Genomic DNA, 18,304 nt, shown 5'->3' on the forward strand with positions numbered 1-18,304 from the left:
CTCAGAAAGTTTGCAATTTACATCTCCACCAGCAGTTTTGAAAACGCTTGGTTTGTTATGTCCTTGCCACAAGTAAGTACTATCTCTTTTTTTAACTTTGGCAAATTGGAGACCATAATGCACCCTCATTATTTTCACTACATTCACTGTAAAACAGCAAGGAAGAAAAACTATAAAATTCTAGAAAAACTAGAAATATTTAGTAAAAGAAATCAAATTTCAGTAGAACTGTAAAGTGACCAGAGACGTTCATCTGTTTTGTAGAATCAGACATTCCTATTTCTCAGCACTCTTTCAGATTGCCAAGGTGAACTTCCTTGAAATTGGTTTCCTATCTGGAGGAAAGGAATTCTAGAACAAATATCCTTGGCTCACGTGCTTGTATATTTACAGGTAGCATCAACATAGCAATGATGCTTTCTTCTAAAGTTCACTGGTGCCAGAACCAGATGGGTTAAACCAAATCTTTAAGAAAATGAATGAAAAGAAGTTCGTCTATTTTCAGATTAGGAAAATGCACAGCAGGATAAGCCTGATGGGTACAACTCTAGACAGGAATGTCTTATCTATCACGGGCAAGAACGAGAGCCTTCTGGTGGAGATGAACTGACTCCAGAACACAAAGTTTGGAATCGTCCACGGGGTTTTTGTTGAAGGGCAACGAACAGCACTTGGTGTTTCAATTGTCCGTGGACACCCCAGGCAACCACTTCTAACCCCGGTTCTGTTCTTGACAAAACCTCCACTCAGAACATGGGGGACCCCCCAGGTGGCTTCTCCCTCCAAAAACGGAGTAAAAAACGGTCCTGGAGATCTGGCCCATAGTGATTCTGCGTTTGACATTGTCATGGCCTTAGAAGATCATATAAGGCTGGCTCTTGCCTGCATGGAAAATAAATCCGTTAGCAGGAGGCACCATGAGTCTACCTGCTCCCTGGTGAAGAGCATTTGCTTCCAGCTAGATGGGAAGCCTGCAGCATGGAGGGGGCTGTACCAGCCCTACTCACAGAACTAGAATTGTCTGATGATCTCTACAGACCATGGGGAGTCAACTCCCGGCTTTGCCGAATATGGAGTCTTCATTGTGGCTGAGCTGTGGCACTTTTTCTTTTCTTCTTTTTTTTTTTTTTTTTAAACTGATGTCTGCATCAAAGTTGCAGTAAGAGTACAATGAACTCCAGTGCATGTCTCATCCAGGTTTGCTCATTTAACATGTTTAACTACATTTGCTTTCTCTCTTCATAGATAAGATAGGTAGGTAGGCAGAAAAATTGTTTCTGATCCTGGATGATATATGATATGACATATATGATATGACATCATATATAATACAATATAATATATAACATATATATATAACATAATCCTTTTTATTGAACTATTTGAGTAAGTTACAGACACCATAACCCTTCCCTGCTAGATACATCAGTGTGTATTTCTTGAGAATAAGGACATTCTCTTACATAACAGGGTTTGAGAAATTTAATATTGATAAGACTCTATTATCTATTATCTACAATTCTCATTCTTGTGTTACCAATTGTCTCAGTATTGATTTTTTTTTTTTTTAAATCCCAGGATCCTAGGAGCCTGGATCATGTCCTGAGCCAAAGGCAAACACTTAATGACTGAGCCATCCAGGGGCCCCTGTCATTAACATTTTTAAAGAGTACAGGCCAAAGGTTCCCGACTGGCTCAGTCAGTGGAGCACATGGCTCTTGATCTAGGGGTTCTGAGCTCAAGATCCACGTTGTGCATCAGATTACTACAAAATAAAAAAACTGGTTTTTTGTTTTGTTTTGTTTTGAGAAGAGTACACGTCAGTGGTTTTGTAGAATGCCCTCAATTTGGGATTGTCTGTTGACTTGAGATTATGCTTTTTTTCCCCCTTAGTGGAAAGGCAGAAGTACCCCAGAAATGGTATGATGTCATTGCCTCGCACATCAAGGGGCAAGGGTGTCAGGTGGTCCTTTACTGGTGACCCGTGGTCACTTGGTTAGGGCGGGGTCTGCCAGAGTTTTCCACTTTAAAGATACAATTCTTCCCTTATGAACTAATTAGTCTGAAAAGATACTTTCAGTCTGTGCAAATACCCTGTCCTGTCCCTCTGCCTCCCAAAACCCATTCACCCTAGATCCATTTAGTAGCCTCTGTTGGATGTTGTCTGAATTATTTCTAACATGATGACTGCCATGTGGTACTTCTTCCGTCACTCCTTCCACAAGCACTAGTTGATATTTTACTGCAAAAACAAAACAAAACAAACTTTCCCTTTTATCGATCACCTATCTTATTAGAATCAGTATGGATTCATTGATTTTTTTTTTTTAAAAACCCATGTGCTCTAAAATTGAAATATAAAAAATCCTCCATCCTCTGTTGATGGTTTCTTTCTTACAGCACTCTTAACGTGATATAAACTCTGCCTCAAAGAGACTCGTTTTTAATTTTTGTCTAGTAGTTTGCAAAATTTAATTTAAAAAATGTTTTGCACGTAATGCCCTCCAAAATTAAATATGATTAACTTTTGGATCAAACACTGTTTTTGGAATACCCAAAGCTTCCATCTATTGGGATGGATAATTGTGAGTTGGCTAGTCTTATGAGCATGGTTGCTGAAAGACAGAATTTAGTCAAAGCCATCCAATGTAAGCTTTCCGCAAAACATTCTTAGTGTATCTAAGTCTTGATCTTGGTTCTTCTTGAAGAATCTTACCATCCCAATGTTGACCCCCAAGGCAAGTTAGATGGGCCCAGAGTATACATGGGGGTCTTATAGGGCTGAGGCAAGTTATTCCTTTTATTAATGTTATTTTTAAGTTCTAAAATCAAATAAACATATGTTTCTCTCTGTTTTTCAACACACACTGCTGTTTTAGTTTTTAGGAGGGAAAATGAGGTTATTTTCCTTAGAACATTAGATTTAAAAAGTACAAGTTCACTTAATCCATATTCTTTCTGTTTTCCAAGGGAAATCAACAGCTCACACATAAAACCTTAAGTTCCTCAGAGGACTTTTTTTTTTTTTTTCCTCAGAGGATTTTTCAAGTGGCCTGGTGTGTTCTTAGGGACCTTCCCCGAGAGCATGCTTTAGGTTCAAGAATATAGCGGGCATAAATACATACACAGTATTGTTTTGTTTTTTCGGTATCTTTTTAGACTAAGGGGGAAAAAACTCTTAATTTCGAGCAGGAATTTCATTATTTTTAACTTTTTAATGTTATGGAGTATTGCAAATGCAGAGTAGAGACTTTTGAAAGCCTATGAGGTTGAAGTTTAAGCATAAATATGAAATAATTTTTGCTTGATATGGTAACAATTAATGAAGAGACTAGTATTTATTGAGACCTAATTACATATTCAGCACTGCCCTAAAGCAGTGCTTCTCAATGATCTGGGATTAAGAATCAGTTTAATTACTTTTTAAAGATTTTATTTATTTGGGCGCCTGGGTGGCTCAGTGGGTTAAAGCCTCTGTCTTTGGCTCAGGTCATGGTCCCGGGGTCCTGGGATCTAGCCCCGCATTGGGCTTTCTGCTCGGCAGGGAACCTGCTGCCTCCTCTCTCTCTCTTGCCTGCCTCTGTCTACTTTTGATCTCTCTCTGTCGAATAAATAAATAAAATCTTTTTTCTTTAAAAAAGATTTTATTTATTTATTAGAGAGTGAGCGCACATGAGAGAGAGCACAGGCTGGTGGGGGGAGGGGAGAGGTAGAGGGAGAAGCAGACTCCCCACTGAGCAGGGGCTGGACATGGGGTTCAGTCGATCCCAGAATCCTGGGATCATGACCTCAGCCGAAGCCAGACACTTAACCAACTGAGCCACCCAGGTGCCCCTATTTAATTATTTTAAATTTTCAGTCCACTGCAAATTAATGCAGATTCCACCACTTTCGGCGAGAACGTAGCTCAGGCTACATGCTCCTCACCATACAAGGTCAACACTCAAATTCCTCTCTAGCCTTCTGGACAAGATTCCACCAATCCAGAGTTCGGATGTCATGGCAATGTCAAATAGTTGCAGATGGTTCGTGGACTGGTATTAGTTCACAGACCATATACTGTGTCACAGTCATATTTAAACTTTGCAAGAGCCCTCTGAGCAAAGCACCATTCTGATCTCAATCTTACAAAGGATTGATGTGTAGTGCTCTTCCTGACCATAAGATCTCACGGTTAGCAAGTGATAGATCTCCTGTCCACAGCCAGACAGCCAATGCGCAGAAGGAGCCAGTATTTGCACCTAGAAGACTGTCTCCAGAACTTGTGCTTGTTTCCTTTTAACTCTATGCGTAGTAATAACAGTTTGGCAGAGACCAAACAGAGCTCCTCAAACATATCTTCCATGGTCTACAGACCCACCTTCATCCACACCCATCTTGCTCTCTTCTCTTGGTGGAAGAGGGCGACCCTCTTCTTGTCCAAGGTCAATGATGCAATCCCGTCTCTTTGGAGGCTCTTGGCCATGTGATCATCCCAACCAAAGCAACTATGCAAGGGCAGGAAATAGATTCACTTTACAGATGAAGCAACTGAAGTTGAAAAAGATTGAGAAACCTGTGCATAGAAGGAGGGCTACGTGGCTAGAGGGTGACATATCCCATTTTTGTTGTGGATGGTGCTAGTTTATTGCTCAGGCACCTTAGCTGGTTGACACTTTCCTTTCAGTCAGAAATGTCCCACTTTGGATAGTACATTCTCCTGGTCACCCATTTTACTAGCAAGTGGCAGAGACAGAATTGGCAGGCAGATCTGTGGGACTGACTCCAAACCAGGGCTTTCTGCCCAGGCAGGCTACATCTTAAAATGTCAGAATTATAAAGTTTAAAAGAAAGATTTCTTCCGGAGCACCTGGGTGGTTTAGTTGGTTAAGCATCTGACTCTTGGTTTCAGCTCCAGTCATGGTCTCAGGGCCATGAGACCGAATCCTATGCTGGGTTCTGCAGCCAGTATGGAATCTGCTTGTCCCTCTCCCTCTGTTCCTCCCCTCTGCTCACACTCTCTCAAATAAATAAAATCTCAAAAAAAAAAAAAAAAAAAGGAGCATTTCTTCTGTCATTATTCATTTCAGCAAACATTTATTGAGCATCCCCTTTGTAACACTTTGCTGTAAGATGTAATTAAAAAACAAAGAGGGCACCGCTCAAGTCTTTAGAAGCTCTTGGTTGAGTGAAGAAACAGGTCTAGTTAGGCTAGGCTACAGAATTTACAGGGCCCAGTGCAAGATGACAAAGCAAGGTCCTTTGATTAAAAATTAAGTGTTTCAAGATGGCAGCAAAGGACATCAAGCTAAGTTTAGGCTTGGCAACAAAGGACATCAAGCTCAGTTTAACACATGGGTTGGTCGGGTATTACAGAAATACATAGATAGGAGCAACCCAGGAAAAGGTTGATCCTAAAATGGTCTCCTAGAAGGGATGAAAACTGGGCTGACCCTAGAGAATGGGCCTATGTGCCCTACATGGATGCTCTCCTCTATTTTTTAGACCAGGGCATTGAGAACAACCATTTGGTCAGTACTTTTGACTTAAATGTCAATCACCAAGGGTCTTCTGCCAGCACACTCTTGTCATCTCCTTCCAGAGCTGTGACACACCATGTGGACACAGAGATACTCTGCCCAAATGCCCCTTCAAGGACATTGCTCCAGCTGCCGGAAGTGCTGCTAGTAGGCAATGTCCAGCCACCAGCCCTTCTGGGAGCATCCCATATGCAATAGCCAATCAAGGCAGGGGTATCTTTAAAGGCCTGGACATCAGCCCATAGCAGGACACTCTGATGGGCTATGTGAGTTCCAGGAACCCTGGTAGGGTCAGCTAAGGGCACCCAGCCGGCATTCCAGCTTCATCCAGCTTTTCCCTCTGCCCTATCCTATTTCTTCCCTCATGATTCTACAAGTACTGATCTCAAGGGCACCCCTAATAAACATTCCCAACACGCCACCCTGGAGTCTGTGTCCCAGAGAACCGAAATGCAACAGGTATCGAAAATGATTCCAGTATTCGGTGGTGGGGGTTTTGCTTGGAAATTATTGGTTATATATATAATATTGTCTCTAAATCCCCCAAATAAAACACAAAATGGAATTACTTTGTGTGTGAATATGGTTAACCTTTGTTTAAAATACTGAATTTGAGGGGTACCTGGGTGACTCAGTCAGTTAAACGTCCAAGTCTTGATTTCAGCTCAGGTCATGACCTCAGGGTTGTGGTATCAAGCAGCATGGCAGGGGCGAGGATCCCCCACACCTTCAGCGGGTAGTCTGCTTGAGATTTTCTTTTCCTCTTCCTCTCCTACTCCCTGATCCCCATCCCCTGGGCTCACACTCTAAAAAAAATCTTTTAAAAAATATTCAATTTGATGTGTCTGTTAGCCATTTGTATGTCTGCTTTGGAGAAGTGTCTGTTCATGTCTTCTGCCCATTTTTTGACATGATTATCTGTTTTTTGAGTGTTGAGTGAGGAGTTCTTTATAAACAGTGTGGAGATTCCTTAAGAAATTAAAAATAGACCCTATGACTCTGCAATTGCACTACTGGGTATTTACCCCAAAGATACAGATGTAGTGAAAAGAAGGGCCATATGTACCACAATGTTCATAACAGCAATGGTCACAATTGCCAAACTGTGGAAAGAGCCAAAATACCATTCAACAGATGAATGGATAAAGAAGATATGGTCCATATATACAATGGAACATTATACCTCCATCAGAAAAGATGAATACCCAACTTTTGTATCGACATGGATGGGACTGGAGGAGATTGTGCTGAGTGAAATAAGTTAAGCAGAGAGATTCAATTATCATATGGTTTCACCTGCTTGTGGAGCATAAAGGAATAACCTGGAGGACATTAGAAGAAAAGTGAATTGGGGGAAATCGGAGGGGGAGATGAACCTTGAGAGACTGTGGACTCAGAAACAAACTGAAGGTTTTGGAGGGGAGGGGGCTAAGGGGTCAGGTGAGCCTGGTGGTGGGTATTAAGGAGGGCACATATTGCATGGAGCACTGGGTGTGGTGCATAAACAATGAATCTTGGAACACTGAAAAAATAAAATTAAAAAATTAAAATTTTAAAAAGAAAAAAATAGTCAACTTGATAAGGATCAACATGCCCATTAAAATGCCTGCTTTGTGGAAGCAAACCCATGATTTTTTTACAATTCTTAAGGAACTCTAGAACCATTTTCAGTACTTGTGGAATGATGTCATTTATAACTTTCTAAGAATATAATTTCCTTGTACTGACACACTCAATTTTCAATCAAAGATCTTTTGAGAATTCAATCAGTTGATCACTAAACGAGGTTAACCATTAACATGGTTTTTAGGAGTTTTCTTTTAGTTTGAACTTTCTTAGTTTTCTTCATTCCAAGTGAAATTTGACCAAAATTTCCTTTTGGTCAAAATATAATTCAACTATTCCCAGAACTACATTAGAGAAACTGTAAACTTTTTTTTCCCCTTGAGATGTGGTACCCAGAATGTCATAAATTATCTTGAGTAAAAATGTTATCTTGAAAACACTCCAAAACAGAATTGTGGAAAGTGACTTCACATTCAGGTGCTAAATTTAACACATTTCAAGACATAGTATTCTAAACATCACTAAACTTTTCAGAATTAGGTAAGAAACAAATAGCTGCGTAATCTCTGGTCAGACCCTCTGTAAGAAAAACATAGATTTTCCTCAGCTCACACAGGAACAAGGTAGTCACCTGATAAGTTAACCAATGACTAACCAAATTATCATAATACTTAACAAGTCTAATTCACTGCATTGAATTGACTTAAACTGTTTCTTCACAAGGCAGCAACCAATTATGGTATTAGGAGGAAACTTCTGGAGGTGATGGGTAAGTTTATGGTATAGATTGTGGCAATGATTTAAGAAGCATAAGCTGATCTAAACTTATCAAGTTGTACACATTAAATATGTAGCTTTTTGTATGCCCATGTACCTCAGTCAAGTGGTTAAAAAGGAACCCAGAAAGATCTTACAGTTCCTTTGGATAAGTGGGATTTATCTTATTAATTGGCCAGAGGAAATATAGGCCTGGACCTCTCATGTACCAAGAGCTTCAAGTGAGGCCATTGGCTAGGGGTCACAGGACAAGGCTTCCACAAGTTCATATTTTAAGAACTCAGCACAGGTAACTTCCCAGATGCAGGTTGGTCACTGAATTTAAATGAGATTCTAAAAGAAATACAAGGCTGAGAACATTTTTCCTGAATTGCAAAAAGGGACATGCAACAGAAAATAAAGGAACACAATACCGACCTAACTGCTGCCCAATCAAAAAAAAGAAAAAGAAAAGGAAAAAAAACCCACTTTAATATCCTAGAAACTTCCTTTTTGTTTCTCCCAATTACCAACACCTTCCACCTCCCCAAAGTGAACCAAGTGTCATGACTTTGAACACTACGGTTTCAAGATCTTTGGAACTTTGCATAAACAGAGTCATCATTAACCTTTGGGGGCAGATTTAAGTTTTTGAGATTCACCTGTGTCGTCGATGTGGCGTAACTGCTTCCATTGGTGTGGAGTATTTTATCACATCGTGCATTTTCCTCCTGCTGGTGATGAGCTTTTGGATTATTTCCAGTTTGGGACTCCTATGTTTCTAGAAACATCTTCGAACTTTTGGAGCCCATGTATACATTTGGAGTAGAGTTAATGGATCACAAGGTGTGCAGCTTGAGTAAATGCCATCAAAGTGTTTTTCCAAAGTTGTTTATTCGATGTACTCTTTTTTACACACACAGCAGTGCATGAGAATTCCCATAGCCACAGCGGTGCTTGATGGGTTTCCTTTTTTTTAAGATTTTATTTATTTATTTGACAGAGAGAGATCACAAGTAGGCAGGGAGCAGTGGTGGGGGGGGCTGGGAAGCAGGCTCCCTGCTGAGCAGAGAGCCCGATGCGGGGCTCGATCCCAGGACCCTGAGACCATGACCTGAGCAAAGGCAGAGGTTTTAACCCACTGAGCCACCCAGGCGCCCCGATGGGTTGCTTTTTCATTGTAGCCTGCTAGCGGATGTCCAGTGCTAGCTGGACATGGCTTTAATTTGCATTTCCCTGGTCACTGATAAGAGTAAGACATTTCTAGCTATCAGTCACTCGGATATTCTCTTTTGCAAGGTACATTTTTGGGTCTCTAGTCCATTCCTCTAACTGGGCTTTCTGTGTTTTTCTTTTTCTTTTTTTCTTTCTTTTTTTTTCCTGTGTTTTTCTTAATGATCTCTTAGTTCTTTATGTTCTGTGGTCCTGGTTCTCAGATTTTAGTATCAGAAGCACCCAAAGGGTTTGTTAAGACACAGATTCCTGGTCCACACCACCAGTGTCTCATTCAGTAGATCTGGGAAGGCGACACAAGAATTTGCATTTCTGACAAATTCCCAGGTGAGGCTGATGCTGTGGGTCCGGGGACCACCCTTTGAGAACCAACGTTCTACAGTGTTTTAGTGTAGCAGCAATAAATGCTTCCTGTTAGTTCAGGGCTAAGTCACCTTTCAAAAAAACAAAACAAAAACCTCAACAACTTAATACTTGTTCAAGCCTAGGGCAGAAGCTAATACTCTATCCCTTCCTGGAAGGGATGCAACCAGGCTGGTGTTTCAACCTGTCTGAAACCCACCTGGCTAAACTTAGAATATTTGATACATCTAGTTAGCCAAGAGAACCAGTTGATAATGAAGACATTTTTTGATCTCTGGAAAACTCGTTGGCTTTCAACAGCAAGGACATGAGTCAGTAATCCCTCTAAGAACAAAACACAGACCCCGGAAAGGAGATGAAAACTGTCATTTATTTCAAATGAATTTTGTTTCATTAGAAAAAAAAAATGCTATGACATTAAAACAGAAATAAAATAGAAACTTTTTTTTTAAACTGCCTTTCACCTCTAGAGACCAAAAAAGCGCATACACGTTTCCAGTATTTCCGCTGTGTTAACAAACCTCATTGTCATCATTGTTGTCCTTCAGTCTCCTGAAATACTACCCACGACTATGGAACGGCTTACTGACTTGCTGAACTAGACGTTCACCTTATCATTTCTAAATACGAGGAGTCCAACAGCGACTGCACTCAGTGTATCTTGTGTAGTTTGCTGGGTGTGCTTTTTAAGGCTTGATGGTATGAAACATCTGTTTCTCTCTTTGAAGAGTGCCCAGATCTGCTGTATTGAGGGCGTATCGATGAATACAGGCAACTCGACGGTGGTCACGCCTTCACCTGGAGGTCACGAGCATCTACTTAGAACTGCAACCGTAAAACCTTTAGCAACCTGAACTCACGCACCGGAGCCACCATCCAGAAGAATGAAAAGACCCATGGTTCAAATAAAGTGCAGCAGGCCTGGAGAGTAGAGCAGTTTGCAGAGTCGCTCATCAGAAAGACCCAAACGAAGCACTAGTAGTGGTCCCAAGGAGAATAGCCTGGGCAGCCCCTGGGTGCACCCCGAGAACACACTGCACAGTCATTGCCATCTTTGCCGAAGAGGTTTGGGCTTCCTCACCAAGTCAGGAAAGCCTGCGTGTGCAGCAGAGCAAGGATGGCAAGAAAGGCTAAATCAAAAAGGCTTTTAGTCAACAGACCGTTAGGGGGCAGTGAGCCAGAAATCCAGATAAGACGACTGCTCTGTGATCCAGAATTATAGCTAGTGGTTGGGTCTTTCCGGAAAATGTCACCACGCTGAGCCCTGGGGCAGAAGTGGTGCCCGTGGTGGAGGTGCGCACATCCAGAAGGTGACCGATGGTCACATGTGTGTCCTTCGTGATCAAGTCACCCATGGTGAAGAGCCATGATGTTCTCTTCCTGGTCTTCCAGCACGTGTCATTAAACACCGCCCTCCTGTGTGTCAAGCATAGATCCTTTTTGGGAGGGGGTCACTCTAATGTCCCTTAAAGTGTATTTTCAGTTTGTCCTATTAGTTGTATCTGTACGATTTCAACCAGAGGCCTCTGGGGAGAAATAATGGATCCCCGTGATGTTAAAGGAAGTGGCCAAACAAAACGGCAACTTCACACAGTCTTCAAGTAAATAGAATCCCTGATATCACTGGAAAGTAATATGTAATTTGGGAGGGCAGTAAAAAAAGAAAAAGAAAAGTCTGTGACAACTTTGTCTTATACCTAACAAAATGAGGTTTGGCTCTGACGTCTCTTTAAGGCACCAGACCTGGTTAACAGCTTTTACTGGTGTCCTGCACCTGTGATTTGGATAAGAAAAAAACAAACAAACTATAATATATAAATAAAAAAATAGTACATCATCCTGCTCGAGCTTGAAATCACCAAGTGAAGTCGGAGGAAAACTCCAAACATCTTGTATGTGTAAAATATTTTTTGCTAGTGTAAAAAGTACAATATATAGTTACACAGTGCAGAAACTATACAAAAATGCCTTTGGAACAGACTTGATGTTGGGGTAGGATCACAGCGCTGTCTCAAAAATAGTGAAGGCTGAGGGCTGTCCATTGGAAGCATTCATAATCACGTGGTCTCTGTGAGTAATATCTGGGTAATTCCTTTTGAAATACTCCTAGAAAAAAAAGAAGAAGAAGAATGACAGGTGTAAAAAGAAGATGTTTAAAAGTTTCCAAGTCCTCCTCCCCAAGGCTATGCGTGTCTATGCCCACGTCTTCACGTGAAGGGCATCCCACCGCTGGTGGAGGTATAATTAAAAAACAAAAAAACAAAACAAAACAAAACACCAAAAACCAAAACAGGGACTTGTTCCCTTCAATGAAGGAAGCAGCCGATTAAACTCCTCAGCGGAGCTGGGCTTAATGCCAAACAACCTGTAGCTCCCCTTTTGCTTCTGATCATCCTGATTCACAGATACGTTTTATCACTACATTAAATTGATAAAGCAAAATCATTTTACTGACACAAAACCTGAAGATAAATTAAAAACAGGGTGACAAAGAGGCCGGGGAATCTAGTGTCGGTACGAGGGTTTCTCATTTTCACACATAAAATGAGCACAATAGATTTGGATGTTAATATCAGGTTGTAATCCCTATATTTTATAAACTCTGATTGACAAGCATTGAAACGCCGGCGTATACGTATGAAATATCCCGGCGTTTAATTTGCGCGGCAAAGCAGTTACCAGGCCCTATAGAAATGTGATCTGTGGATAGTGGGCGACAATAATGAAAAGAGAAGCAAGAGCTTTAACAATGACTCAACCAAGCAACTTCTCTAAAATGTAAGATGATACCAAATAATAGGACAGTTCTTTGCCAAGCCTTTGAGTTCTTGAATTCTACCAATTTCTAGCTGAACTAGAAGAGATACAGGTTTTCTGATAAATGTATAATCAGAACATAAAGGGAATGAAATGCTGTCAAGTTTCTCTGTTCCGCAATCATCAGTTTTTAGTAGCTGTATCCTATCTCAGTTCCTTGACAGGTGCGCATAACAAAATGGAATAATGTCAAGACTTGTGAGCGCTTATCTCAAAATGGGTTTGGGTGAAAAAGGACTTCAAATGTAATTTTTTTCCCCCCAAAGAAGAATGTGAAAAGTTTTGTCTGAGTCTTTAAAACAGAAAATGTACCATCTATCTGAAGGTTGACACGTGTTCTGATCTGGATCTCTTAGTCGCACGATCCTGGATCTATCTTACAAAACCAGGCTCCGAACACATTTGTGGGTGCTGTCAACAAAGTTATCATGGCAGATAATGGGCTGCCCATACAAAAAAGAAAATTGCTGGGACACCTACCTGCAGATTAAGTGTACTTTCTTTCTCTCTTGCTGCTTGCATACTTGCTACTCCAAAAATAACATTACCTTTGAAATATTATATATTAAAATGTCACTTAAGGAGAAAAAGAAGGACTTCAAGAATGTTTGGACCGCACTGGGTGAAATCGGAGGCTATTTCCATTATCATGCAAGTATTTCAAAATAACACTTTTGGGGTGGTGATTTTTTATCTCTTTTTGGCAAATGCAAAGCAGCTCATATTTTGTACGGTGATCTATGTCTGTACTCTGAAACAGCTATTTCTTGTTGAAACTCAAATAAGCCAATAAGAGAAAAATACACCCTCATTTTCTGCTGTTTGACGGTCCTCTCCCAAGTAAGCCGATGCCTTTCCCCATAACCCGCTCAATGTCATTTAATGCGCAGAAAACGTCATTATTAGCAAGGCTTCGTTGAAACAGTCTCAGTCGCGTGGTCTGAAAAACCTGAAACTGAACCCTGAAAGCAGAGCTTCCCGCGTCGTTAAATCCTTGACTCGACCTTCATTTACTCCTGCGCTGCTGTGTTTGGGAGCACACTCCGATGACAGCGGTGACAGGGAAAGATCCTCTGCCCCAGGTGCGCGATGGAGGCAGCTGGAGGAAGGGGCCCCCGGCCGCAGGCTGAGCCCGGGATGGGGAGGCCCATGTCCACGGTCTCTCTCCGGGACTCACTGCTGATCCTGGAAAAAAAAAATCACTCCTGCCCTCTCCTGCCCTCTCCGTAGGGGCTGCCTCACCTGCGAAGTGAGACAGCGACTTACCTCCCAGGGACTAATTACTGGCTACCAACGGCTGATGAAAGACACGCCACGGTTAAGTGGCAGGTGTGATGACGAGGCCGCTCTGAGCGGGGCCACCCCACCCCCCACCCCGGGTCCGTGGAGGAGAGCAGCAGAACCACACTTGAGTGAGGAAAACAAAACAGCTGGGACGCCTCCCATTCGGGGAACAGAGTCACCGGGGAGGCAGAGAGGTGTGAAAAATGACACACGGTGCAGCCGTGACGCTGACTGCTGTCTCAGTTTCTCCACTTGTCCGAAGGGGCAGTAACAATGCCAGCTCCAGAGAGTTGGGACGCATCAAGGCAGCGATGCCCTTAAGAGCTCAAAGGCAGGACAGGAGGACAGCAAGACCAGGTAGGACTGGGTTTCCTGTCCCTTCTCCACTCCTTCTCCTGGGTTTGGGTCATTACAGTCCCTCGGATGGAGGCTGAGACAAAGTGTGTCACTGAGTGTGTCACTCCCACGGGTCAATGAAGCAGGAACCTCGGAATCAGATCCCACTAAAAGCAACAGAGCGATAAAAGCTTCCCTGGGCGCAGACGAAGGCCAGCCACGGAGCTTTACTGCCGTCGCCTCCAGAAGGCTTCAGTTCAGCTCAGTTCTGGCTCCAGACCCTTCATTCATTCTCATGACACTGCCCAGGCCTGGCTCCAGGCCAGGAACTCTCCAACTCGTCTTTACACCAGGTCTAACTCTGGGGTATACGCTGGCAGGCGTGTCAGCAAGGTTCAAGAGTACTGGAGAGGGGCACCTGGGTGGCTCGGTGGGTTAAACCTCTGCCTTTGGCTCAGGTCATGATCCCAGGGTCCTGGGATCGAGTCCCGCATCGGGCTCCCTGCTGGGCGAGAAGCCTGCTTCCCCCTCTCTCTCTGCTGCTCCCCCTGCTTGTGCTCTCTCTCCTTCTCTCACTCTCTGTCAAATAAATAAATTCTTTAAGGAAAAAAAAAAAAAAGTACTGGAGAGCCATAGAAGACCTCTTTCACCATGGAAGTGGACACCCCCTCCCCTGATCCTCTCAGAAATCACCCGAGGCAGCAAGGGTGCTGCCAGACGAGAAAGCAGCCCATCTCTGATGAACTCAGGAGTCCTCGGAAATCCCAAATGGCAAGATATCGGATGGGCTACCATATGCCGCTGGATCCTGTGGGGCTAGTTAAGCCAGAAGAGGGAGAGCTACGGAAGAGCTCGGCCATCGTGGGAAAGCACAGGTTTCCAACTAACTGGTGACTTCTAAGGCATGTCGGCGAGGAACCGACCAGAATCACCATCTCTGCCTGAAGCACGCACAGGGATGAAGCCCTCAGAGAAGAGAAATACAGAAACGCAAGTGACTGCCCATCTCTGCAGGCTAGGGAGGAGGACAGGCTAAGTGAACACGCATTTTCAATTTCTCTCTCTTACACACACTCACACACACACACACACACACACACACACACACACTCACATTCTTTCTCTGGGTCATAAGGAGTTTCTATGTTAAGGAGAGAATTCCCCTTAGTCTGAGACAGTGCCCTAGTCAGCACTACCCTAAATATATGGTCCAGGAAAAACTCAATTCCAAGGTGAGTAGTCAGAATAACAACAACAACAAAAAATATATTAGTACACAATCTGTAAAATATACCCCAAAAAAGTGAGGAAAAGGAAGAAGATAAACATACGGCAAAAAAACAAACAAACAAAAAAACAAAACCCCAAAAACAATAAACAGATGAAAATTATATAAAATAGACAATGCAATACATTCAAAGCAAACATAGAACAATCAACCTGAGGACAACAGAAGTTTGGGAGTTTGGAAATATGGCGCAGCAACACAAAATGATGAACCAGGAGTTGCCTTGGGCCAGAAGTGAAGGGAAGGAGACTATAAAAGAATTACAGGGGGCGCCTGGGTGGCTCAGTGGGTTTAAAGCCTCTGCCTTCAGCTCAGGTCATGATCCCAGGGTCCTGAGATCGAGCCCTGCATTGGGCTCTGTTCAGCCGGAAGCCTGCCTCCTCCTCTCTCTCTCTCCCTGTCTGCCTCTCTGCCTAATTGTGATCTCTGTCAAATAAATAAATAAAATCTTAAAAAAAAAAATCACAGAAATGACAATGGTAGAGATGTAGCCCAAAGTGACTGAGCCATGGCTGGAAACAAACAGGATGAGACATGGAGAACAGGATTGAGAAAGCAAGCATAATTAGGAATTTATAAAGAATTAAAAGGATCAAGGAGAAAATAGCTCTATAACACAAAGGCCAGATAAAACACACACAGGACAGATACTTAAAAAGAGGAAACTCCAACCAAAAATAAAACAAACAAACCAAAAACAAAACAAATACTTCAAAGCTATCATTTAGGTAACCTCCAGAAATAAAAGACTTTGAGCTAGGGACCTGAAGAGTACAGAATACCCCAGGAAAAACTACATGCCTTCATAATAAAGAAAGAGTCCTTCAGGCATCCAGGAAAGAAGATCGAGTTACTTCTAACTTGGCCTTGGACATCTCCCTATGAATAAACAATGTCGGGGCAAAATTTACAGCATACTAAGTGAAAGAAAGTGTGACCCAAGCATTTTATAACCAGAACATTTAAATTAGAGACGCAGCAAATACTTCATACACGTGGTAAAGTCACGGATTCTAACTCCAATGAGTCCTCCTTTAAGATGGTACAGAGCTCCGTTTTCCAATCCTTTTATTTTTACTGTCACCACAATTGTATGTACTTTCCATATTCACTGAAACTCAGTAGGAATCAACACCTATCCTGAAGGAACTTCCAAAGTATTTACTATTACACTGTTCTTTTTCTCCCATTCCATTCTTTGGTATCTCATATTTTAAGACAAGCTAGTGATGACTGACTAAACAGATTTCACAGCGCCACGAATGGATCTCACAACCCCAAGTCTGAAAGACAAAATGCTAGAGGACAGACTTTAGCCAAGTAAGAGATGGAGAAAGTAGCATTTTAAACAAGTAAGTAAGTAAAATAAGGGGGTTTAAGTATTTTTTTAAAAGATTTTATTTGACAGAGAGTGACAAAGCGAGAAAGCTGACACAAGCAGAGGGAATGGGAGAAGGAGAAGTGGCCTTCCCGCTGAGCAGGGAGCCCGATGCGGGGCTCTATTCCAGAACCCTGAGATCATGACCAGCACTCAAGGCAGATGCTTAATGACTGAGCTGCCCATGCATCCAGGGCTTAAGTATTTTTAAAGATTTGAAGGTAAATAGTAGAATAGAAGGGAAGCTATTTAGACAACTAAAATCTGGTAGAGAGAGGGAAGAGATGTTGTCATTGTTCACAATGGGGAATCAATAATAATAAAGTGTTCCTAGAAGAAGTGTAAAGTACAGACATAAAACAATGAGCAAAGAAAAAAAAATAGAGGTGCCTGGCTGGCTCAGTCAATTAGAGCCTGCAACTCCTGATCTCAGGATCACATATTCCAGCCCCATGTTGGGTGGAGATTACTCAAAAATTAAACAAAAACAAAAACTAAAAAAGAAATACATACTAACTGAAAAGTTTTAAAAGAGAACACTAAAAGCTGAAAACCTAATATAAGATAAAATACACCTATAATCTCAATAAATGTAAATGGACTAAATTCATCTGTTAAAAAGGCAGGGGGCTAAGACTGAATCTCAGAGCTAAACTGAACCACATGCCATTTGCAGGAGATATATTTATAATCTGATACTAAAAGACAAAGACATATGAGAACATTGAAAACAAAGTGAAAAGCAACTCAACTGCAATTTTGAAACAGCCCGCATTCAGGGTCAGGTGCATTTCTAAGAAAGAAAAGCACTTTTAAATAGTAGAAAATATAGTTCATAGCAAAAACCCAGGTCATGAATATATGTAGACTAAAATATCATAGCATCAAAATTACCAAAAAATGGTGGTTAATTGTCCAAATTACCAAAAAATAAGAAGAATTACAAAGTGGAAACCTCTTTATGAGACTAACCTTATGTAACCTCCCTAAGTCACATCAAATGGACCAAATAAGGGCAGAGAAGACCTACCTAAACAATACAATCAACAAGGCAAATCTAATTAGAAGTTATCAAATGCTATACCTAAAACAGACAACAGCCCATCTTTTCATATGCCCAAAGAACATTCACCAAAATTGCCATACATTAGAACACAAAAAAAGTGTTACAAAACACTGGTTTGGGGTGGAAACAGCACAGACAACTTTGTGATCACAAGGCAATGAATATCAATGTTGATGGGTAAAACAGAAAACAGAAAAAACCAACCTCCCCATCACAAGGAAGTTTTAAAGACCTCTTTCTCAAATAATTCTTGGACCAAAGTGAAAACTAAAACCAAAATTGTAGATTTATATATAAAAACTTTTCTATGACAAAAGCACTATATTTCAGGACCTATCACATACAGCCAGAACAGTATTCAGAGAAAAGTTCACTGTCTTAAAATATCTGTATGAATGAGTAAGAAAGAATGAAAACAAATGCAGTCAAGAAACCACAACAGTATAAAGCACAGAAGGAAGGAATTAAAGGATATAAAAGCAGTAAGTGATGAATTGTAACACAAAATATAAGAATCAGTTAAGTAAATCTGTGAGTGTATTCTCTGGAGGAAAAAAACCAGAAAACAATTAACTTAATTAGAAGGAAAACTGGGGAGAAAGGAGCAGAGAAAGCATAAATACTAGGCAGCCATTAAAAAGAATGAGATAAAATGTGTAAGCCTGATGATTCACAGACCTGTACCCCTGGGGCAAATA

The 18,304-nt window shown here is 41.6% G+C and overlaps 1 protein-coding gene across 4 annotated transcripts in view; it reads right to left on the minus strand.

The window, feature by feature from the left end:
- Positions 1 to 9,788: 9,788 nt before the first annotated feature.
- The window catches only part of ABCC4 (ATP binding cassette subfamily C member 4 (PEL blood group)), a 246,336-nt gene continuing 237,820 nt past the window's right edge, over positions 9,789 to 18,304 (minus strand). For all 4 annotated transcript variants that reach the window (XM_082700685.1, XM_082700688.1, XM_082700687.1 and 1 more), the window contains exon 31: positions 9,789 to 11,543. In XM_082700685.1, coding sequence (XP_082556811.1) covers positions 11,436 to 11,543 — 108 coding nt within the window. In that variant the 3' untranslated portion in view covers positions 9,789 to 11,435. The remainder of the gene's footprint in view (positions 11,544 to 18,304) is intronic.

This window comes from Mustela nivalis (genome assembly GCF_964662115.1).
Source record: "Mustela nivalis genome assembly, chromosome: 15".
Taxonomy (NCBI): domain Eukaryota; kingdom Metazoa; phylum Chordata; class Mammalia; order Carnivora; family Mustelidae; genus Mustela; species Mustela nivalis.